The sequence below is a fragment of the Argopecten irradians genome, chromosome 6, assembly GCF_041381155.1.
Source record: "Argopecten irradians isolate NY chromosome 6, Ai_NY, whole genome shotgun sequence".
NCBI lineage: Eukaryota > Metazoa > Mollusca > Bivalvia > Pectinida > Pectinidae > Argopecten > Argopecten irradians.
Window position 1 is genome coordinate 9,871,270 of NC_091139.1, and position 24,839 is coordinate 9,896,108.

At 35.6% G+C, this 24,839-nt stretch overlaps 2 protein-coding genes across 20 annotated transcripts in view; one reads left to right on the forward strand and one right to left on the reverse strand.

The window, feature by feature from the left end:
* Positions 1 to 169: 169 nt before the first annotated feature.
* LOC138324933 (probable ATP-dependent RNA helicase DDX4) lies at positions 170 to 21,510 on the reverse strand. 19 transcript variants are annotated; one of them, XM_069270193.1, is made up of 19 exons: positions 21,173 to 21,510; positions 19,527 to 19,555; positions 18,377 to 18,399; positions 16,746 to 17,045; positions 16,441 to 16,515; positions 16,183 to 16,207; positions 15,548 to 15,564; positions 14,602 to 14,682; positions 14,015 to 14,091; positions 9,377 to 9,452; positions 7,861 to 7,941; positions 6,707 to 6,814; positions 6,158 to 6,459; positions 5,520 to 5,804; positions 4,774 to 5,083; positions 4,321 to 4,420; positions 3,791 to 4,061; positions 2,746 to 2,862; positions 170 to 2,367 (listed from the first exon to the last, which is right to left on the reverse strand). In XM_069270193.1, the coding sequence occupies exons 1-19, from the start codon at positions 21,203 to 21,205 to the stop codon at positions 2,257 to 2,259; spliced, it is 2,421 nt and encodes an 806-aa protein (XP_069126294.1). In that variant the 5' UTR covers positions 21,206 to 21,510; the 3' UTR covers positions 170 to 2,256. The 19 variants fall into 19 exon arrangements, with proteins under 19 accessions (XP_069126294.1, XP_069126293.1, XP_069126291.1 ...); XM_069270192.1 differs by lacking the exon at positions 21,173 to 21,510 and adding an exon at positions 19,662 to 19,739 and having other exon boundaries at positions 16,450 to 16,515; XM_069270190.1 differs by lacking the exon at positions 21,173 to 21,510 and adding an exon at positions 19,662 to 19,739 and having other exon boundaries at positions 16,444 to 16,515.
* Positions 21,511 to 24,242: 2,732 nt separating this feature from the next.
* The window catches only part of LOC138326197 (origin recognition complex subunit 1-like), a 57,060-nt gene continuing 56,463 nt past the window's right edge, over positions 24,243 to 24,839 (forward strand). Inside the window, exon 1 of the mRNA XM_069272325.1 lies at positions 24,243 to 24,492. Within this exon, the coding sequence (XP_069128426.1) occupies positions 24,243 to 24,492 (250 nt within the window). The remainder of the gene's footprint in view (positions 24,493 to 24,839) is intronic.

Consider the following 24,839-nt stretch of genomic DNA (forward strand, 5'->3'; position numbering starts at 1 on the left):
AATTCAAAATTAATAACAAAGAAAATATATTAACATTAAAATAGAGTAATTTATTGTACTGCGAAAAACACCCGTGAATAAGTTTCGTTTACAAAACTGCAAAATTTGGCCCTCGCACTATACAGTATTCCACAAGTGTAAATCCAATGACAACAAATCAACCACACTACCAAATAACAACATGTTTCTTTATTATTAAATGTACAGCATGTAAAATGATTTAACTAAAAAAAATGTGGAGTAGGCAATGACCAGATGAGGAATCACAGTTATAAGCATCACAACATTTTCACAAGTAAAACAAGCAAATCACAGAGGACTCTGGAAATGACTCGTCCAACTTAACAGTCGCGGAGATTTTGCTCACAATCGCAGAATAAAATGTTTAAAAAACTGAATTTGGACAATGTATGTAGCACAATGAAGTAAATTGGTCTATTGATATAGGTCTACGATGCAACACATGGTTTTATCTGAACATTGCATATAAAATCTATTGGTCAAGTGCAATAAAAACAAAATCCATGGATAGGGGACATTTGCATTCAAAGGCAAAAATGAAGCCAAAGATGGAAATATTAGGCACAATGCTCTAAACCTTTTACAAAAGAGTCAGACTTGCTGAAAGATTTTCTTGTCTAAAAACTTGTTATAAAAAGTTATTTGTGATTTCTGGCAATTTATTTTATGCCTCTCTAAAAGTCATCACATAAAATACAGGATATTCCTTTCGGATACACTCTGATATTCTGTGCCTTTCTTGCTTGCATCTATTTCAAGCAAACACCGAAGTATTGACACTGGCGACTAAGTAACATGAAGTATTCACTTCATTAAATGTACTTTCACAAAAGGAAAAGTTTTATTATCCATTCACCAATGTGCCATACAACTACACGTCTATCACCATGACAGCACGATGACACTGTTTCATGACATTCTTCTCCTTCTTTTAAAGAGTAATTCTACAGCTATCCATGAAAACTGTCGCATATACTTGACATACCAATGTGAAGCATTTAGTAGCAACCTAAAGCAGGAAGAACATAGTTTTACCACTCTCATCAAACAAAGTACTATTAAATAATGCCCTTCAATATTCTACATTGCACACTGCTCACATCACAAAATGATTTGTGCTGCTAATATTCAGGAAATTTCCTGTGAACAGTTTGGCAGAGCTTGTGGCAATTTGGACATACCATGCTCTAACGAATTTTTCATGTACAGGCAAGGCTTTTTTATGCAATGCTGACTGCCTAAATTACTCCAGAGGTCGCCTAACTTGTAACGACTGTGTGTGTAGAATTTCTTCAAACACAACTTCAGGCAAATAATAATCATAATGCAACTTGATTGTACACCTGAACTAAACACATCTGACTTTACATGAAAACAGGACATTATTCATTGTAGAATTCCCCATGAAAATGTTCATTCAATGCTTTGTGATCCCTCGATTAACATAATGAAATTTTGTAGCAAATACAATATTGTCGATGAACTGACAGATGGGTTCAGTGCAAATGAAAATGAAAATTGATGGATTTAACTCGACAATTAATACATAATTACTGGCAGACTCAACCAGCTTACCAACAGTAAATGGTTGTTCAGGTTACAAAACCAAATGGCCACCACATACAGCGCCAAGACTGTGCAAATACTGTTCAAATCCACAACACAGCACTAAGATTGTACAAATAGTACTACTGCTCAAATCCACAACGTATCTTTCTCAGCACTAAGTTTGTACAAAGACCCACGTCCAATCTAAAAGCTGAAGATTTTTTTTTAGCAAATCTTCAATCATTAGATCCACCGATTGCAATCCAGTCCGCTTGAAGGACTGAATTGGGAGAACTTTGGACTACAAAAGAAAGGTTCTCTATCCACCGGTGGCCGCACAGGAACCAGTAACAGTAAGAAACAAAATGTACACCTTATAAACAGACGAAAAACTTAATAGGTACCTAATCTAAATTTTTCAACGCTTGGAAACAATTTTTTAACATGGAAAAGTCAACAAAGAAAAATATAACGCTGGGATTCCTTACTCCCTTATGAATGTTTTTTGCTGGTTACCACTGTGTATCAACGTTGTCCAGGTTCTCCGATCAGTACTCTACTTGGAACAGTCCACGCAAACTAGGACAGATCAGGTTTCTCATATTCTGACCTATGGCCTGGATATTTGTACCGCATAGCTGGAGGCTGGGTTTAATATGTGAATGCCAATTCAAACGAGGATGGCCTTCAGTCCCAATCTTCCTCATCATCGTCCCCTCCGACTTTAGCTGTCTGACCTCCAAACCCACTGCCATATCCAGAGTATGAACTCTGACCATTTCCAGCATGTTCTCTTGTCTGAAAATCATCAAACATTCATAATTTCTGATAAAACAATATCAATTCATGAAATTCAACAAAAAACCGGCTATAATAAAGCCATATTTGTTGATATATAAACAACCCTCCCTTCTCTGCAAAGCTATTGAGCATTTTATTTCTATTGGCAATATGTAATCATCTGATTACATCACATTTCTACTTGATGCTCTCATCCCCTTCCCCCACCCAACCCCACATTATTATGTACATATTGTCTTACCATTGCCTCCCCATTCACCACAACTAAAGAAAATAAGTCTGTTCTTCATGCTATCAACAGTAGAAGTATTAAACATTTCTGAATTTCAATGTAACATTATTCTGTATAGACTAAAACAATTTATATACACTTACCCTCTCTTGGTCCTTCCTGATGTCTCTGCCTCCAAATCGGCCACCGCCGGAGTAGGAACCTGAAGACATACTGTTTTGACTGCTAGCTTCTAACCAATCTGGTACGTTTTGTTGAGCCTGTATTATAAACATATATATTTACAGCGCCGTTACAGCAAGTGTACCTGTTAATGCTCATTCACTCGATAGACATGTTGCCTGGTAGCTGATGTAGTAGGCTGTAACTGATGCATGATGCAGTAGGTAAGTTTTTAATTGGCAGAAGCATCGGGAGCCCGACTGATTGCCCCCCCCTCCCCTGACAAGATCGCCCACAACACTGAACAAGAGATTTTGGCACCCACCAAAGATTGATCTATGTCTGACACTAAACTTTTTCAAACATACTACACATAAAATTTGAGACAGATCACTTTAGTACCTTTTGAGAAATAGCAGTAACAAACTCAACTATCAAAATCCAAGATGGCTGCCTGGCGGCCATTTTGTTGATCGATTGGTCCCAAAATGCAATATGCACAACTAGACCCCTAGGGGAACCTACATGTGAAATTTGAGAAAGATCCATTCAATACTTTCTGAGAAATAGCGATAACAAACTTAGAATATCAAAATCCTTGATGGCTACCTGGTGGCCATTTTGTTGACAGATTAGTCCCAAAATGCAATATGCACAACTAGGGCCCTAGGGGAACCTACAGATGGCGGCCATCTTGTTCACAGATTGGTCCAAAAATGCAATATGCACAACTAGGGCCCTAGGTAAACCTACATATTAAATTTGAGAAAGATTCCTTCAGCACTACTTGATACATTCACATCATTTTTACTGACTTTAGCCATCCTTGCCCGACTGTTCACTTTAACAATAATTGTTTAATCAAACATTTAGCACAACTTGCATGACTAAACACTTTTATGAACAATTTATCTATACTACATGTAAACCAATTTCCTTTCACACCTATTAAATTTTATGATTTTCATTTCAAAACCAATACATTTTAAGTATCATACAAGAAAAAGTTGCTATGAAGTCACTTACATCCACCAAGATCCTCAAGAGTGGTTTAGCAAGACTGCCATCAGAGTCTTCTGAGTAGAAGCTGGTGGCTTTGCCGAGATTGCCACACCGCCCAGTCCGACCTATTCTGTGTACATATTCATCTATCGACTGAGGTAGGTCGTAGTTTATTACATGTTTTACATTCGGAATGTCCAAGCCACGGGCTGCTACAGATGTAGCAATCAAGATGGGAGCCTTGCCCATTTTGAAATCTCGCAACGCTTCTTCTCTTTCTCTTTGAAGACGATCCCTATGAAAAATTATGATTGTCTATAGACTATAAGCCTAGCTAGTACCTCGATCATTTGTGTAAGCTGGTGATTTTCTTACTTATAATTAACACTTTCACAATCAAATCAATTTAAGGTATAGTAAGTTATGTCCATAAGAACAACTATTATCAAGGACTGTTAAATTATTTAGGCAAGGCAAACAAATTAGCAGAAATTATAATCATAATGACATTATATTGATTTGATACTGAAGATTCAGCAGAGCTTAGTACATACCCATGTATACTAGTAGTAGGGAAACCCGACTCTGACAAGTAGGATGCCAAGAAATCGGCATTCCTTTTCTGTTCTACGAACACTAGAGTTTTGTCTGCACCTGAAATGCAAATTTTTCGTATAAAGACAAGGTGGACAATAGTATAGATTCATCAGATAATCTGTTCTAGTAAAAATTTGTCCTATATTGAATTTTGAGTATCACAAATCAGGTAAGAATAATATGACCTCATGAAGTGTTTAAAGTGTTCAAAATGTTTAATTTTAGAAAATCGAAATGCATATCAACTATACATTTTGAAAACAATACTGCATTATATCCATATTGCATACTTTCATATGATGATTTTGTTTTAATTCCCTGAATTATTAAACTGAAAACTTCTCCATGGTTTTAGAGAATGCATCCCTTATCTTCATATCTTCATGGATTATGCCTAGATGTGTTCTTACCAGATTCTGAAAGTATATCACACAGTTTCTGTCGTTTTTGCTGCCGTTCGACTTGGAAAAAGTTTTGGGACACATCAGAACAAGCTCCACCAACACGTCCCACAGTTAAAAACAAATAGTCATTGAGGAATTCCCCAGCCAGTTTCTGGATTTCCTCGGGAAAGGTGGCACTAAACATGAGTGTTTGTCTTTCTGTTTTTTCTGGGGTACCAAGTTCATGTACAATTTTTTTTATATCTGGTCCGAATCCCATGTCCAACATTCTGTCTGCTTCATCCAAGATTAGGTATTTGAGCTTTGCCAGACTTATCTGGGAAGGAAAATTAGTAAACACAATATTCAATTTATTACATTTTTCTATTAAAGTTTAATAATTGTGAAAAGTTGCAAATGTTACTAGCATTAATGTCATTATTACTACACCTATCATCACATCTTGAACAATGAAAGTCCCATAATGCCATGTGTTTCCTGGCGGCATTCTAATGACCTCGCAGTAGTAGGCAATCACTATACCAAGAAGCTAAACAAGCAAATTAAACCTCAGTTTATGTATCTTTTATTTCGGAAACATAGCGCGTCTTCAATGTTGGATGAACATGGTATAACATTAAACTCCCCCCCCCCCCCCAATCCCTTATTGTATAAATGTAAAATCTTCAGATTAATTCAAAGCAGTTCATCATTGTTGGCATCATTTCATATCAACATTGTGTAACAACAGTAAACGAGTTACTGCTACCTACCTTTCCTTTACCAATGACGTCGATCAACCGTCCAGGTGTACCGACCACAATGTGAGCACCATTCTCCACTTGTTTCAGTTGATATCCCACAGACGTACCTCCATACAACACAACTGGACGTAACATGGTTCCGTGGGAGAATTTTCGTGCATCGTTAAAAATCTGTAATGCCAGTTCTCTTGTTGGAGCCACCACCAGAGCTTGTGGCTCTTGGACTTCGGAAAACGCACTTCCTGTAAGGCCATTTTTCATCATTCCAGTCAGCACAGGCAGAAGGAAAGCCGCCTACAAATTGTTAGTGATCAAATTATAATGAGGTGAATGATAGCCGCCTTCTAATTATTGATTATATATATATATATATATATATTATAATGGGCAGGTGTTAAATCAACCATCTTAACAATTTTGACTCCTCTACCAACCCCTAATAGGGATACTGTTAGTCCAATATCTTGAGTGATTATCTTTTGAATCCCTACCTCAGGGATACTGTCAGTCAAATTTGATTTAGTTATGAAGAAGTAAGCTAATAAATCACATCCTGTAAGTAATAGTATTAAGGAGTGCTTAAATTTTGAAACACTGCTACTAGTAATGTGTTTTAATGGAACAGAACATATTAAGCAGGTAATTACTGTTTTTCCTGAACCGGTCTGAGCACAGGCCATCAGGTCTCTTCCGGACATCACGATGGGGATGGAAAACTTCTGTACTGGTGTTGGCTTTTCATAATGAGATTTTACAAGGTTGGTCATAAAGCCGTCGTAAATACCAGCCTCATCAAAACTCTTGATGGAGGCTGGTGCTCCGCGCCCAGTCACCTCCACTGGGATCTTCTCATACTTGTCAAAGTTAATGCCCTTTAATATGCCTCCAAAGATCTCTGTTTCATCCTCAGAAGGTGCTGGTGGGATGTAGGGTGCAGGACGATCCGGATCTGAATAAAAGTAAATTCATCCATCTATTCAAGCCTGAAGTCTGTGAAAGTGATCAAATTCAATGTATCACTGGACCAGTTTAGTTCACAATGTCTATTTGTCAACAAATCATGTCAGTTAACTGGAGAAACTTTAATGTGCAACATTTTCAACAATCATACAATCTACTCTCAATGAGGTCTTAACAGAAAATAACAAAAATGCTCTCTCCATCATGCAAAACAAAAGGACACTTCATTTTACTACCTAGTTGGATTCCCGACTTCTCTGAATTTGGACATTCTCTGGAAAAGTGGCCTTGTTCTCCACATTTGAAACATCCACGGTCACCACTGCCACCTCCACCACCACCTCCTAATACACACATTTAAACAATAATATTAAGCAAACGCATTTAAGCAATAAGCATTTTCCCTACCTAATACACACACACAAACATTTAGACATACTATTACTTAGCACAAGCATTTAAGCAATAAGCATTTGAAGTCTTTAAGGTTGGAATTCATAGCCAATATATTTGGCACGACAATGGTGACATCACAATAATAATAAGTGGATGGCAATTCATAGACAGATGAATGCCAACTGCACTTGGTAAAATTACATTGCAGTGAAAATGTAAATATATATATATGTGGTGTATATCAAATAATGCTATAAAGCTTTCTGCAATATAATTGCTACAATCATATTTGATAATGCTTCATGTATTACAGAATGGCTCTAGAGTATACAAACAAACAAAAATCCTTGCTTCTTTGTATATATCATAATTCTATCATGTATTGATACTGCAAACATACTAATTTAAGCACAGTCAAATTTTAGTGCAAATGTGAAAAAAAGTCAGTATGATTTATTAGCAATGATATGAATTAGTGTAATTTGGATGTTCAGTAATGGAAATACCCTTTTTACATTATTCTAGTGCTGTACATGAATTAGTGCTTTGAAGACAGCCTGAAAATAAAACTCCTGCTAATTTAAGTATGTTTACAGTATTTTCCTGATGTTTGTACATAAAAATAAGTCTCATGACATGAAAAAACACAGCATGTCGAAGAAATCAAAGTATTTATCTGTGATAAATTTAAAATAAACAGAGCTCTATTGTGAAAGGATAGTCGCATGCTCTTTCCTGATGCACATTAATAGTACATAATATATGAACAAAGACTATCATTTTCAGATAACTTACACTTACATTCATGCATCAATAATTATCCCTAGGCTTAAATGACAGGCCACTAATGAAATACTAATTTCCCCCACCCAAATAAAATATGATACAAGGTGTTATTCAGATGTTCTCAATATACAATATATCAACAATAAGACAAGTAGAAATTTAAATGCATTTTCCCTCAATCAATATCTATTATATAAAAAGAATTTACCACCAGTCGGACATTCTCTTGCAAAGTGGCCTTCTTCGCCACATTTATGACACCCACTAGAGCTGCCACCTCCCCCACCACCTGTAAATAAGGCAGGATGTCTACAAAGCTCGGGTAGAAGCATAAGAATATCTAGACAAAGAATATGTGATGATACAAGAAACATACACAGGTGAAGCAAAGAGTTTGTACAGTTATAAATTATGTTTTTTAGCCAATATGCATTTACGAACATACAAGTGAATTTCAATTATCAATGACTAAATTACCAAAGCTAAAGTACAAATCCATTAGCTGTTGGCATATATGTATTATATAGAGGCAGTAACCATGAGCAATGAAATTCTTGTTTTCAATATCTCTAATCATCAATTCAGAATTGATTCTTCAAAAACTTTGAAAATGACAAATCAGAAATTTATTAAATTGTTGAATTTTATATAAACGGTGTAATAGAATGTGCTCTATTGTGAACAAATAGTCACGTGCTGTTTCCTGATGTACATTTATTTTCAAAGGTTTGGTCCTCATCATTGACACTTTTCACATAAATGATTCTGTAAATTGACATATTTTGGCCTATTTGGCACGAAACTGCCATATTTTACACACCAAAATTTGACTACTTATCCATTGGTTTGTATACTAAAATCAAAACACCTACACAATATTGACCAATACTAAAATCAAAACACCTACACAATATTGACCAATACTAAAATCAATACACCTACACACTATTGACCATTTATGTGAACTTGTACCTTAATCTTGTTATGTTAACATGTTCAGTCACCCGGAAAAACAATACCTGCGCAAGCTTTTCGTTCTTTTGTGAAAACGTATAAAGGTAATGTTTTCAATTATTAATATGGCTTCCAATCAAGTCATATCAGTTAATCATTATTGAGAGATCTTTGTGACAAAAGGATAGATGAAACCGATAAATTTAAAGAATTTTTTATCTTTCATTCAGATCAGAGATATGTGCAAATTTCATAAAACACAAGAAAACACCAACATTTAATCAGCACATTTTGACGTTTTAAAACACCAAAATTCTGACATCAATGACATAATACAGGTATTCTAATGATACCATTACTGATACTTTAGAAGAAATATACTGGTTGTCTATTAACATACTAAAAATAGATTTCATTTGCTTCAACATTGTAGTAATACAAGTAAATACAAACCAAAAATAAGTCCTTTGTTAGACATTAGTGCTCGCTAACTACTTCCTAAAACTTTAATTTCCAGTACAATTTGTCAATATGCATCTATAAGGCTCCACGTTAAAAAATGTAACAAAAAATTACCAAATAACTCGCAGATGTATACCCACAAGCCTATATGAAATCATCCTCCGAAACAGGTGTACATACATATATTACGACAAAAGCCTACCACACAGGATTAAGTTTTCAATTTAGAAGCAATTCCTCCTTGCACAACTTTTTCTCAATATTTCCAATGACAGTGTTTTACCAAAAACCATAATTATTAAAGATACCTTTGGGACATTCTCTTGACATGTGGCCTTGTTCTCCACATTTGAAACAAGCCCGGTCACCACCACCACCACCACCTTTTAAAAGATAAGGGACAAGTCAATTAACATGCATCATGCACAACGAAGATCCTAAGTCAATTAACATGCATCATGCACAACGAAGATCCTAGGGGAAATATGAAATTTGAGACAGATCCCTTCAGTACTTTCTGAGAAATAGTAGTAACAAACTTTAACTATCAAAATCCAAGATGGCGGCCTGTCTGCCATCTTGTTGACTGATCAGTCCCAAAATGCAATATGCACAACTAGGGCCCTAGGGGAACCGACATATGAAATTTGAGAAAGATCCCTTCTGTTCTTTCTGAGAAATAGTGATAACAAACTTTGAATATCGAAATCCAAGATGGCTGCCTGGCGGCCATCTTGTTGACCGATCAGTTCCAAAATGCAATATGCACAACTAAGGTTCTAGGGGAACATACATATGAAATTTGAGAAAAATCCCATTGGCCATCTTTTTGACCGATTTTGTTTGTTTGTTTGTTTGATTAATTAACGTCCTATTAACAGCTATCAGTCCCAATAAGTAATATGCGTAACTAGGGACCTACCTTATTTCACCGCAAATAAGACCCCCCTCCCAGAGAAGAAATAAAGGTCAAAAGTGGTGGGGGGTCTTATTTGCGGACAACCCGCCTGATAACATCGATCTATGAGGTCGCCATCTTGGATTTTTTAATGTCCTGTCATTGTTGTATCTGTCATATGACAGATGGGTAATAGCAAGATGTTCAAGTATCAATAATAAAAATGAAGACGTGTGAGTAAAATTAAATCAAATGTTATGACAAATTAAAATATAAACAATACTAGGGCAGTTGTAACGTAAGTCTGAAAGGGAAACGCACATTTTTGCAAGAGTCACGCGGACATTCACCAATGAATCAAAACGAAGAAACAGCATCATAAGCAATGTCACTTTAATCCAGAAGTTTTAATAATCGTATAGTTATTTAAAAATATTCAAATTAGGTTATTGTTTACGATCACAACTACATCTCTGTCTTAGTAAACACGTGAATCGGAAGGACGATCGCCGTTCAGACTCAGGCCTATTTAAAATTCACTGCAAACGTTTACATATCAAATTTGTTCATAAACAGAAGAATTTACGTACATTCTTCTCAGCCAAATGAGCAAACGATCGTGATTTAACTTCAACGTGCCGACATCATGCACTGATGCAGTTGTTTGTAACATCGTTACGCACATGTGTAGGAAAATGGCCCCGGGTTGAAGCCATACTTTCACATTTTCACACCGCGTCGTGTTTGGGAATTTGATCGGTATTGCTATTGATACGACGATAGTTTGATAATATTTCAGATCTTAATCCAAGTATTAACTGCATTAAAACATCGTAGCAAGTATTTTTGTATCCAGAGTAAAATACGAAACTTTGCGGCTAATCATATTATACTGACTGCGTAAACAAAACATGGCGGCCGAAAAGTAAAGCATGGTTTCTCCAACTGATCGTGAACTACAGGTACGTTACGTTCACAAATAAACATATTTAAAACTGTAAATGCCTTAAGTAGATATTTTAGGTAATGATTGTATTGAGTTAGAATCCACGACTGCAGAAACGATCTGCATCAATGACGAATATCTTTGCCGATTCATGTAAAAAATGACAAGCCGTACGAACACTAAAACGTGTTGACCATGCCGATAGGAAGTGTTCATAGAAACATATATCGGCGTATTTAGCTGAAAATAGCCTCCAATTAAATATGAGCACTGTTCACAATTCTTATTTATTGATAATTAAATTAAATCAAATCACCCGTGAATTAACTTGAATTAAATGACAAAAATAACAAGCACACAAACAGTTGTTTACTACGTGATTTTTCTATGCCGATAAAACAAACAAAAAGAAGTTCCGATACAAAATCATTTTGGTGATATCTTTAATTACTCTATTGCTCAAATCCATCATCCAGTAAACTGAAAAATAGGTGGGGGGTCTTATTTGCAGACATCCCCCCTAAGTCTGAAAATGTGTCAAAATAGGTGGGGGGTCTTATTTGCGGGAGGGGTCTTATTTGCGGTGAAATACGGTAAGGGAAGGGAATCTACATATGAAATTTGAGACAGATCCCTTCTGTACTTTCTGAGAAATAGTGGTAACAAAAATTGTTAACGGACGGACGGATGACAGGCGATTTGAATAGCCCACCATCTGATGAGGCCAAAAAAATTTATATGCATGTTTCAGGTTACAGGACTGAAAAAAAAAAAGAAGGGTAGGTCGGTCGGGAATTTATTTTTTTTTTTTTTTTTTTAGGAGGGGTGGGGGAGGGGTTGAATTGCTTTATTACGAAGTAATTTGTCTTTCAGGCTTAAGGTTAGCTAGAAGTCTTTTATTTATCATTACCATAATTAAACTTTATCTTGATAAACTTAAAGCAAGGGTAAAATCAAAATTGAAAACTTCACACACTAAATTTTTGTTTTGAAAAAGTGTGATAAAATAGGTAGGGTCGGAGGTAAAAACTAGGGAAGGTAGGGGTACCTGAAACATACATTTTTTTGCCTGATGGTGGGCTAAAAATGCATAAAATTATATGTATTCAAGCAGCATACATAACCCAGTTTGTATTGCTTCAAGAAGCTTTGCTCAATACTTTAGTAAATCCTACATGAACAGAGCTATCATTTTCAAATAACTTGCATTTCCCCTTGTATTCACAGATAATTATCCTTCAGCTCAAAAGGTACCGTATTTCACCGCAAATAAGACCCCTCCCGCAAATAAGACCCCCCACCTATTTTGACACATTTTCAGACTTAGGGGGGATGTCTGCAAATAAGACCCCCCCACCTATTTTTCAGTTTACTGGATGATGGATTTGAGCAATGGAGTAATTAAAAATATCACCAAAATGACTTTGTATCGGAACTTTTTTTGTTTATTTTATCGGCATTTGTATCGGAACTTTTTTTGTTTATTTTATCGGCATAGAAAAATCACGTAGTAAAGAACTGTTTGTGTGCTTGTTATTTTTGTCATTTAATTCAAGTTAATTCACGGGTGATTTGATTTAATTATCAATAACTACGAAATGTGAACAGTGCTTATATTTAATCGGAGGCTATTTTCAACAAAATACGCCGATATTTGTTTCCATGAACACTTCAACACGTTTTAGTGTTCGTACGGCTTGTCATTTTTTACATGCATCGGCAAAGATATTCGTCATTGATGCAGATCGTTTCTGCACTCGTGGATTCTAACTTAATACAATCAGTACCTAAAACATCTACTTAAGGCATTTACAGTTTCAAATATGTTTATTTGTGAACGTAACGTACCTGTAGTTCACGATCAGTTGGAGAAACCATGCTTTACTTTTCGGCCGCCATGTTTTGTTTACGCAGTCAGTATGATATGATTAGCCGCAAAGTTTTGTATTTTACTCTGGATACAAAAATACTTGCTACGATGTTTTAATGCAGTTAATACTTGGATTAATATCTGAAATATTATCAAAAACTATCGTCGTATCAATAGCAATACCGATCAAATTCCCAAACACGACCCGGTGTGAAAATGTGAAAGTATGGCTTCAACCCGGCGCCATTTTCCTACACATGTGTGTACGATGTTACAAACAACTGCATCAGTGCATGTCGGCACGTTGAAGTTAAATCACGATCGTTTGCTCATTTGACTGAGACAAATGTACGTAAATTCTTCTGTCTATGAACAAATTTGATATGTAAACGTTTGCAGTGAATTTTAAATAGGCCTGAGTCTGAACGGCGATCGTCCTTCCGATTAACGGCGATTGATTCACTTAATAACGTGTTTACTAAGACGGAGATGTAGTTGTGATCGTAAACAATAACCTAATTTGAATATTTTAAAATAACAATACGATTATTAAAACTTCTAGATTAAAATGACATTGCTTATAATGCTGTTTCTTCGTTTTGATTCATTGGTGAATGTCCGCGCGCGACTCTTGCAAAATTGTGCGTTTCCTTTCAGACTTACAACTGCCCTAATATTGTTTAACAAATTAAATTTTAATTTGTCATAATATTTGATTTAATTTTACTCATACGTCTTCATTATTATTATAAATACTTGAACATCTTGCTATTACCCATCTGTCATACGACTGTTACAACGATGACAGGACATTAAAAAATCCAAGATGGCGACCTCATAGATCGATGTTATCAGGCGGGTTGTCCGCAAATAAGACCCCCCACCACTTTTGACCTTTATTTCTTCTCTGGGAGGGGGGTCTTATTTGCGGTGAAATACGGTAGTGGCCACTTATAAGGCATAATGTCAGATGAAAATATTTAGACAAAGAAAACACCCTCCATACAGTCACATTGTACTGACAACAGGTGAACCACACTCTGCACTAAGCAGGAGCAGAAACTACCACTTCTATAGACTAAGGTGTCTCAGCGAGAGGATAGACCCCAAAGTCTACCTCACAGGGACAAGTGCTGCATTTAGAAGCAATCCCTCCTTATGCCAACTTTTTCAATAATATTACCCAAAACACATTGTTTTACCTTTTATCTAAAACCACAATTATTAAAGATACCTTTGGGACATTCTCTTGACATGTGGCCTTGTTCTCCACATTTGAAACAAGCCCGGTCACCACCACCACCACCACCTTTTAAAAGTTAAGGACAAGTCAATTATGACATATGCAATACAACCTAACTTCCCTGAATATTTTCAAAGGAACCCAATATGGTAAAATCTAATTAGATTCACTCATATGAAAGAACACAAAGCATTATGCTATTACCCCCCCCCCCAATCAAATTTTTCACACTCCAACTACAGTACAATTACAAATGCTACAAGCAGCATGCATAACTGTAAGCAAGAGTTTGTATTGTTTCAAGTAGCTTTGCTTTATATTCCAATTATAAATCAGAAATGAACAGAGCTATCACTTTCAGATAACTTGCATTTCCTCTTGTATTCCATTCACAAATAATTATCCCTACATCAAATGACAGGCCACTTTATAAAATGCTAATTCCCCCAATCCAAAATAAAGATAAGATACAAGGCGTTATTAAGATGTTCTAAATCTACAATATATCAATTAATACGACAAGTAGAAATTTAAATGCATTTTTCCCCTAATATCTATTATATAAAAAGAAATTACCACCAGTCGGACATTCTCTTGCAAAGTGGCCTTCTTCACCACATTTATGACACCCACTAGAGCTGCCACCTCCCCCACCACCTGTAAGTAAGGCAGGATGTCTACAAAGCTCGGGTAGAAGCATGAGAATATCTAGACAAAGAATATGTGATGATACAAGAAACATACACAGGTGAAGCAAAGAGTTTGTACAGTTATAAATTAAGGCTTTTTTCAGGACTTTTTTAGGAGCTAAAATTTCCAAATTCATGACCATATGAATTTACTACAAGTGAATACTAATTATCAATGACTAAATTACCGATGCTACAAGTACAAATCCATTAGCTGTTGGTGATTATCATACAGAAGCAGTAACCATGTGCAATGAGATTATTGTTTTCAGTCTCGCTAACCACCAATTTAGTATCAATTCTTCCAAAACTTTGAAAATTAAATTTCTAAATAATATTTGGGGTACTTTTTTTCATATTGAAAAAAGCACTATCTTTTCCATGTTCATCAGAATGAGGGAAATTTTGGGCTATATATTAAATTTAAAATCTTTTCCAAAACTGTACAAACCCTGGAAGCATTAGATGTGTCACTGAAGCAGAGTAACCACTGCAAGACTAGTATATATATATATACAAGTATAGAAATTGATTAAATAAAAGTATTATTTTCAAGCTTTGTTATATCATGGAATCAATGATGTTTTGTACAATATTTGCAGTTACTGCCCTTGTGGATAGGTTTCGATTGTGATTCATGTTTGCAAGCACATGACTTATTTTTAATGGTTGGGAGTTTTACGTTGTAAGGTATTGATGACACAATCAATACCCAACTGCAAGGCAAATAACTATGATAGTATGCACTACAAAAATGACGGATAACTATTCTAAATACAATTATACAGCTACAGGCATTGTGTACGTAAGATATCTCAAGGGATAATACATACCTCCAAAACCACCTCCACTGAAAATGTAATAAGCAATGTTGGAATAATTTTGTACATAGTAATGCAATACACACTTAATTTTGGCAAAGTTACACATATATATATACAACTAACCATATAAACTACTATATAAACTAACCAAGGCAAAAGTGAAGTATATGACAGTATAACTGACACCCAAAACATGACCATTATGACGTCACTAATGTTGACATCAACCGATCACCAAAACGGCTGTTCCATCTTGTGGATTAAATCGTCGTTGATAAACAGTTTTCCTGGTCTAGCTTAAACAATGTTAATACAGAGACCCTAAAATGAGTTGACAATGTAAATATAAGCATTAAACTACGCATTATGAAATGATTGTCTGCAAAGTTCTGGCATCTTTATAGATCATAGATACCATGGGAAGATAGTTTGATACTTAATAAAGAATATCGGTGAATACTTTTATGAACCTAAACAGAAAAGACATTGATTTGGATTAACACATCTTGTGCACAGTAAACAATGACAACCATAACATGATATACAATTTAGTAACAAATCAATTAAAAAATCTAGGGCATTTCTAAATTTTGCTTCCAAATAATTATATAATACATGCAACTGGGACAGAAATTGCTACATACCGTGGCGGCCGATCAGAACCAAAACCTGAAAGACATTAAAACTCTATTTAAACATAACCTCACAAACAGAGAAATTGAATTGATGATTTTGAAAGTAGAAATAAGTCAAGTTTTTTACCCAGTATACAAGGCATAGGATTTCAATTACCAACAGCATGCCATGTTTCTGAGCAGAAATTTAATGAAAGTTTCTTCCATCTGAATGCCAAATTAGCAGAAATAATTTGAATGCAAAGCATTACACAAAATCCAACTTACCACCACCACCACCACCGCCTCCACCACGGCCAAAACCACCACCTTTTCCGTTTGTCATTCCATTGGAATCTCCATCTGCACAGGGAAAAAAACAAACAAAAAATTAAGATAATTAAGGGAGATAAGTTTCCTTCGTTATTTGTAATTATATAATATATGCCATATATGCCATGCACCAAAACATGGCAACGCTTCCAGATTGAAGCAATTATACCCAGCAAAATGTTGTCATGGTTATATATTTGTAATTATAATCAATATGAAAGTCATTCATAGTCTTTTTATTCTACTTAAAATGTACTAACCTCCATTTTGTGCTTTGGAACCGAATCCACCACCTTTACTACCGAATCCACCGCTATTGCCACCACTTCCAAAGCCACCACCTTTACTACCGAATCCTCCGCTGTTGCCACCACTTCCGAAGCCGCCACTGTTCCCTCCACTGCCAAAGCCACCATTGCTTTTTGATTCTCCGAAGCCTGGCTTGGAGACGGACATGTTTGAGAATCCTCCCGATAACCCACTGTCCCCATTGCTTGTGCCATTTACTTCAGTTGAGAAACCAGCCCGCAACACACCTCTTCCTAAACCCTTGGTCACTCCTGGGAAAAGACAGCATAACAGAATTATCAACCACCACTCATTGGTCGAGATGTCAGCATAAAATTAGCGATCATCGTCAAAATGAAAGCTTAGTTCTATAAGAATGTCTATTCAAAATTGGATTCTTCATTCCTGACTACCTCTGATTAAAACTCAAAACAAAAGTTATTTATTAACTACAGGTTCTAAGCAAGAAAAATCACACATATTGGTTTTTATGTTATTAACCTATAGCCAGTTGTCTGGATGTACAATCAGTACCTTTGATAACAAGGACATAGTCATTCAGATCCCCCGCCAATGGAGATATCAAAGCTGAAGTAAGTTTGATTGTGGAGACTTATGTGTATGAAAAAAAACAGGAAAAGGGAAGTTGAGCTAAAGAAAGATGGAGTATAATTCAAGTAGAGCGGGGCTGCAATTGTTGAATCAGGTATACAGCCTTGACATTTATATTAGACTATATACACAAAGATGGGTGGAGTTTTGCAAAGTGACATTTACCATTTACCATGATATTTTCAGCAATGTTTCCATGGTAACGGAAAAAGTGCAAAAAATGAAAACCTAAAAATAGCAAAAGGTACTTCGTTGGGCGGGGGATAATGAAGCAATTATTTAGTGAGAAAGCAAGACTCTAGAGCAACGCATTAGACTAAAGACTAATACCGTGCAAATATGGGTAAATTTCCAATAGATTGGGAATGGTCTCATTACAGTATTTATTGGATAGAACTTAAAGTTGTATTTTTGGTAATTTTCACCATCACAAACTGTCATAAAAGATACATTGTGTGAATATGGATGCTTATAAATGATGGTTCAAATCCATAAAAGCACCAATATTGAATTGAAATAGAGGTAAATGAATGAACCGCCAGTCAACGCCATATTTCAAACTTTCGGCTAATAATCGGAAAAACGAATTGCATCACGTGACCAACATTGGCGATACCCGTACAGATCGGAACCTCCCGAGTTGTATCACGTGGCTAATATCGGCAATATCCATACAGATGGGAACAGTTCGGAGACTTCCGAGCTATTTAAAATGTGTACACATTAAAAATCAATATTTAAATCTAATTGTTTTAAAACTCTGCGAATACAAATTTTACAAAAGTTGGTAAATATGGAAAGTTCAAAACTTTGAGAGGCGGAGAAAAATATGTAAAACACTTTAAATACTTTTTCTATGCCAAAAATACAGCAAGTCACAGACCATACAAGTTTAAACAATAAACATCTTTGTCCTAACATCACAATTCATTTCATTTTCAACATGTTATCAATCAAGTCTTCTTTCTTAATTAATCAATTAGGGACATACCTGTAGATCCTGCGTCTCCAAAGCTGAAATCAAATTATTTAGACTTAAAATTCATACAAAGATAAATTGAAACATTTACTGAAATAATAGACTACCTTGCCAAAACAGAAAGATATAAAGTATAATGATCCACGATTCCCCCCCTCCCCCCTAAAAACTTTTTCAGATTTCAAATAAATTACCAGCTAAAAAATAAGGACATGAAACAGGTGCTTGCCATAAAAATTAAAATTATGAAAAATGAATAAATTATATGTATCGGGGCTGGAGAAATGTACTTGTCCGCTCGTCAAGACCAGTGGATTTGGCCATCGGACGAGTGAATGTTGACAGACGGTTTATCCTTGGGACGAGTAAAAACTTCTGATATCAACTATGAGCTAGACCTTAATTATAATACAATAAGTGTCTCATCGACATTCCTCGCTAAATTCATATAAGCCTGACTTTCGTAAAGGTTTCTTAGAAATACGACAAAACAATGATAAGCTTTCGCTTTCTGCATCATTCTTGGAAATCCCAGACTTCCATTATCGACTACACCGGAAAGTAAGTTAAAATATTGACCTTTTATATATATATAATTACAAGATGTCTTTTTTACATTTCAATAAAAAGTTATTTTGTAATTAAAATTCTATATTGGTCTTCTTCTAAAACTGTCTGTTAGTCATGTTATCCCGAATCAGTATCGATACAATTCTGACATCAACTGAATACATCTAAACAGTACATGATAACATATTATATAGTCACGTTCTTGTATTTATTTCTCTGACAAATATCGTGGGCAAGTGAAAATGTCATTCAGACAAGTAGATTTTATTTTGGGCAAGTGAAAATGTCATTCAGACAAGTAGTCTAGATTTTAATTGAAGTACTTGGCCGACGGACAGGTATATTTCAAAGTAATTCCACGCACCTGTGTATCCAATGCAACTACAACAAGTCACATCAATAACACACTGCTGGAAAGGTCAATAAGAAAACATTTAGTCTTTCAGCAGTATTGTCAGTGTCGCATTCAAAGCTAATTCTATATATTTTTACATTTGTGTTCTATTCATTAGATTAAACAGCAATTTCTACTATGCTATCCTAAAGCAGCTCAGTAAAAAAAAAAATGTTCACATCAGTAACGTGTACTTACCCTCCTTTACCAAATCCTCTGCCTCTACCCTGTAAAACAAAATAATTTTGATTATGACAAGCTCAAATCTACCACACACTACCAGAGTCAACTATTCCAGTAATAGTAAGTGGTATTGTTACAGTGCACACCTACCCTTCTGGCAGCCATCTTCTGCTGAGTAACAAGAGGAAATGACGGCATGCCTAGAGACTCTTTATCAACATGCAGTTATTTTTAGCTCACTCGGAAGGTCACAAAATTCCCCATATCAAGGGAAGCAACTCTTATTAATATTAAAGCAACATATTCCTAACATGCCAATTCTTTAAATATATCTTCCCTTCTTAAAATATATTTTAATGTCATTATCATTTTTTCAATAGTCACATATACAATTATTATATTTCTAATAAAACTCCATTACATATATATTCATTGATTAATTTCCATCTTTTTCTTTATTCTCCATTATGAGAATGTTTTAAAAATCAAGAAATTGTATTACTACATTATATCAGAAACATATAATTTATCTTTCTGATTATATCGTCATCATGCACATTACTTTTTTTTTTAGGTACACTTGGGACCGAATAAAGGCCCGTTCCCCTAGAGAAATTTGGCTATATTTTCCAAATTATATAAATTGTTTTCCCCAAATTCTCTAAAAACTCTCAAAAATATACTTGTTTCAAAAAAGATGGAATGCAGTGTTTCCCCATTTCAAAAAGTTCAGGCCTCTGAAATTATGGAGTAAGAAAATCAGTCAACCGACTTAATTTAAAAGGGTTGGGCATAAATTGCTTTTTCAAGGAATTGGCAAAATTTTGGTGAGATTTCCGTCGGACACATAATCACTTACAAATAGTGCCTTATGATTATGATTAATGTGGTGATATTCTAATATTGGGGGTGATTAATTAATAGGTTCAGTGCATCACAAATCCCTAATAAACATGCAATCTCGTTTCAACGTTTTTACAGTATAATTCAGACACATTTCAGAGTCTGGAATTTTCAACATCCATTTTATTCAAGGTCTCTTTTGGTTCAAACATTCAAATTTTTCATTCTTTCATGTAAAAATTACTCGTTTCGAAAAACACAGGTTACAGTTTTGAGAACATTATTGTGTTGCTAGGCCTAGGCCTATAGTACAGCATTTTTTCAGCACGAGATGGAAAATGTAAGAAAAAAACTCCCAAAATTTATTTGGCTAAAATAAAACTTTTTTTAATTTTTTCCTAAGATTGACAAAGTCTACAAATATCCCAAGGTTTGTTTTTAAAAGCCTAATAAATTGGTTAAGTTAAAAGCGCACATTGTTATGATGCTGTTAGGGAGAAGAACAAAAAAATCCAGAATCCCAAACTTCTCCATCGAAACACGTGCCTTTGACTGAACTACGCTTTCACAATTTAAATTTTGAATGAGTTGGGCCTGCGATATTGCCATAATCTCATTCAAAACTGATTGCATTTCTGCGGTTTTCTTATTATGACTGTGTTTACTGAGTGACGGAAATGTTTGCATTTGCGATTTTTTGTCTGGCTGTCCCTGTTTACAATGGCCGACTGGGAGTTACGGTCCACTAACTTTCTCCGGCCAAAACTGAAAGTAGGTCACTGACCCAAGTCCGATTAACTCGACACACTATCACTTACTTCAGTGGACGGCTCATCATCCCAGTCACCCATGATCTTCTTTTAAAAGTGCCACTAAAATTCTTCAATAAAACCGTTTGACAAGCAACCTCGTGTTATGCCAGCTGTGCACGTGGTCACAGAATATTCACCAAAATGACCGAGCGAACAGCAAAGTACAGAAATATCACAGAGTTTCCATGAATCTATGATGTCGTCAACAAATAATTATTTGCCAACTGTATTCTGTAACCCCGCTCAGCGCTTGTCACCGCTACAAATCCGCGTGTCACTGACGGAGACTTCGCGTTTTCTGTCAAACGCCTCGTGTGTTTCCCGCCACAATGGAGGTTATTTTGGCAGCTGTATACAGTTTCAGCGCATGTCAATGACGTCACTATCGTGGCGCCATCTACTGGCGGTTGCACGAAAAAGCACCTGTTTTGAACACAGCGCGGCAACAACGAAGTTAACCGCGTTTTAACATAACATAACACGATATGTAACAACCATTGACACGTCTATAGTATCTGTTCTGATTGAAAAACAATTTTATACAGAAAAAAGCGAAAAAATAAGGAGGTTAGGTTCGATTTGAAAGTTGTGTCAACGTAACAATTAATTAATTGCCGTTCATTTTTCCACCACAGGCGTTTGACTCTATAGACTTTTTTCTCAATCTCTCTCTTTATATACACGTAATACTGTGTCGATACAGTATATTACATATAGAGAGAAAAATGTTTAAAAAGAGCCAAACGCCAGTGACACAACATTGGTATAATAACTATTGATTCCACCAAGAATTTATCAATCCTTGATTCCACATTATTAAAATTTTCCCAGTAAATTCTAATTGAAATTTAGACTAACACAATTTAGGTTTTTAATCTGTCGTAGTTCAGTTCTAACACAAGCTATAGTTGATACCAGAGATTTAGATAGTATAATTTTATTTTTACGTATACTTTCTAAGATCTCATATATATTTCCGTGAACAAGAAATCGATTGCAGTGGCGTAGCGCCCGTGCATGCTTGCATGCCGTCGAGCATGCAAAAAATAATCTGACTAACATTTTTGTACAGTCAGAAAAAAGTACAACATTTGTATACACGTAACGCTGTAGAATATAAACGACGTATATGCCTAACATAACTTTGTGCACATTTCAAAGACTTAATGTATTGACCATCAAGGACATTTATTAGAATAGTCAATATATTTCCTGTTACCAAGTTGTTAAATGTGGTTATCTTTGAATCATGAAGAAGAAAATATTAGATCCCTCCAGCAAATGAGGATTTTGAATCGGCAAACACTTACGATCACCAAAATAAACAACATCGCATGAAAATTAGAAATATTAAAAACAAATAATAAAAAACAAATAATTATGTTAAATGGTAGCAAAACATCTCAAAAATAGCACTAACAACATGTTTTTTCGCCTTAGTAATGAAGGTGGTTTTTTTTTCATTTTGGTTCACTTCCAGCCCGTTAAAACGCGTATTAACCAATGATTTCCGTGGTACGAAATAGTTGGCTTTGTTTTTTGTCGAATATGAAGTTCAGGTTGTGGATTTAGAAAATATTTTTTTATGTTGATTTTTAGAAAAAAAAATCTAAATAGACCAGAATAGGTAGAAATCTTGTCATAAATAAAATGTTTCATTTTTATAGACGTGTTCGGGGCTTAAAGGGCCACTAGCCACTTGCTTTACAATAAATGAATGTTCCTTATAAACAATGATAGGAGTCAATCAGAGAGCTTTTATCAAATTAGAGACGACAGACAAAAAATGGCCGAGATCGGTGATAATCTGTGCTGCATGACAATAAATGGAGTGTGGGGATCGCTAAGGGATACCAATGTGCAATTTTTATAAGTAAGTGAGTTTATATTGAGGATCTGCACTTCAGGGATGCATTCGTTGAATGGATGGCGATTTTATTCGGGACCTGGGGATGTAGTGTGTACTTTTCCGACTAACGATTTTCACACGAATCCTCGTAATTAAACTTTCGATATGAAATGAAATTCGCACATGATCCCATCATATACATCATATACCATAGTGACCAGTAAGGAGGAATTGTCTTCAATGTACACTAAAAATATTCAGATCGAATGATTTTTGTGGTGTTCAGCCCTAAGCATTTTAAAATTAATTACCCCATTTTCTGGAAATGGGATACAGGGCTAAGTAAACAACCTTTCAGTATTTTTTTTTTTTTTTTTGCGCGTCGTAAACCTGTGCCCAAAGACACCCTTGGTTTCACAACTCTCGTGTTACGTCGAGATTATGTTCGGAAGAGTTTGGAATGATTCGGCATCTTTCGAGCCTATTTTTCACATGTGTACACGTTAAAAAGATTTTTTACTTTTATAATTAAAAATACTTCCAGTGCGGCAACTATACTAGAAGTTACGGTGGCTGGGAGCGGACAAATAAATAAAATTATTGCGTGCGAACGCAAAAGTAAATTTTGTGTGCGTGCGAACGCAAAATACTTTTGCGTTCGCACGCAATACTATTTCGTTCACACGCAATAATTTTTTTTTATTTCATGTCCGCTCCCAGCCACCGTAAGAAGTGGTAAAATTAGAAAATTTAAAACTCAGACTTTGAGTCCAATGCTCACTTCCAAAAAGAGCTTAAGGAATAACGACTTTCCTGTTCAGCTGTACCTTCACTAGATCATTCATGGGTGTTGACTTTGCATTTACTACCATTTTCGCACGCTTTAGCGATTCGTTCGCTATTGCTCATCATATTGTATACCAATAACGCCGATATATGTGTTTGCGATAAGGACACTTGGATCGGGTTGGTTCCTAAAGACCAGCTGAAATAAGATTCTCTTGGAATAAATTTGCATATAACAATGATGGAACACATTGAAATGCTGAATCTGTATCGCCATGTTGTATGCTTGACATAAGATCAGCATATTTTGTTGAGTATATGGTGTTTCTTAGCAGCTTTCCGACCAGGGCCCGGCACCATAAAACTTTCTCAGACAATTTTTTTACTCAAGCCTATGGAAAATCATATACTTGAGTAAAAAAATCTGTCTGAGAAAGTTTTATGGTGCCGGGCCCGGGATTTGGATGCCAGTCGACTTTGCTGAGACTTGTTGAGGACTGGCGTAAGGCCTTGGACAACCATGAGTATGTCGCCGCCATTCTTATGGACTTGTCCAAGGCATTCGATTGTCTTCCTCATGACCTGCTGATCAGGAAGCTGGAAGCCTATGGACTGGGTGATGGTGCTCTAAAGCTGCTGTCCAGCTACCTGACCAGCAGGAGCCAGCAGGTCCGACTTGGGTCAAAATGCGGTGACTGGTTGGAAGTGCTCAAAGGGGTACCACAAGGCTCTATTTTGGGACCACTCCTGTTTAATATATTTGTAAATGACATGTTTTTATATATTAAGTTATCAAAGCTTTACAACTATGCTAATGACAATACTATAAGTGGCTCAAATAGAGATTTTAATGTACATGTACTAAAAACTTCCTTGGAAGGTGACTGTATAGCTTTGATTCAATGGTTTAAACATAATCAAATGAAATACAATCCTGAAAAATTTCAATCAATCTGCATTGGTAAAAAATCTATTGAAAACATTCTTTCTTTTGATATATAAGTGATGCCTGTGTAAAACCTGATAATGTTGTTAAAC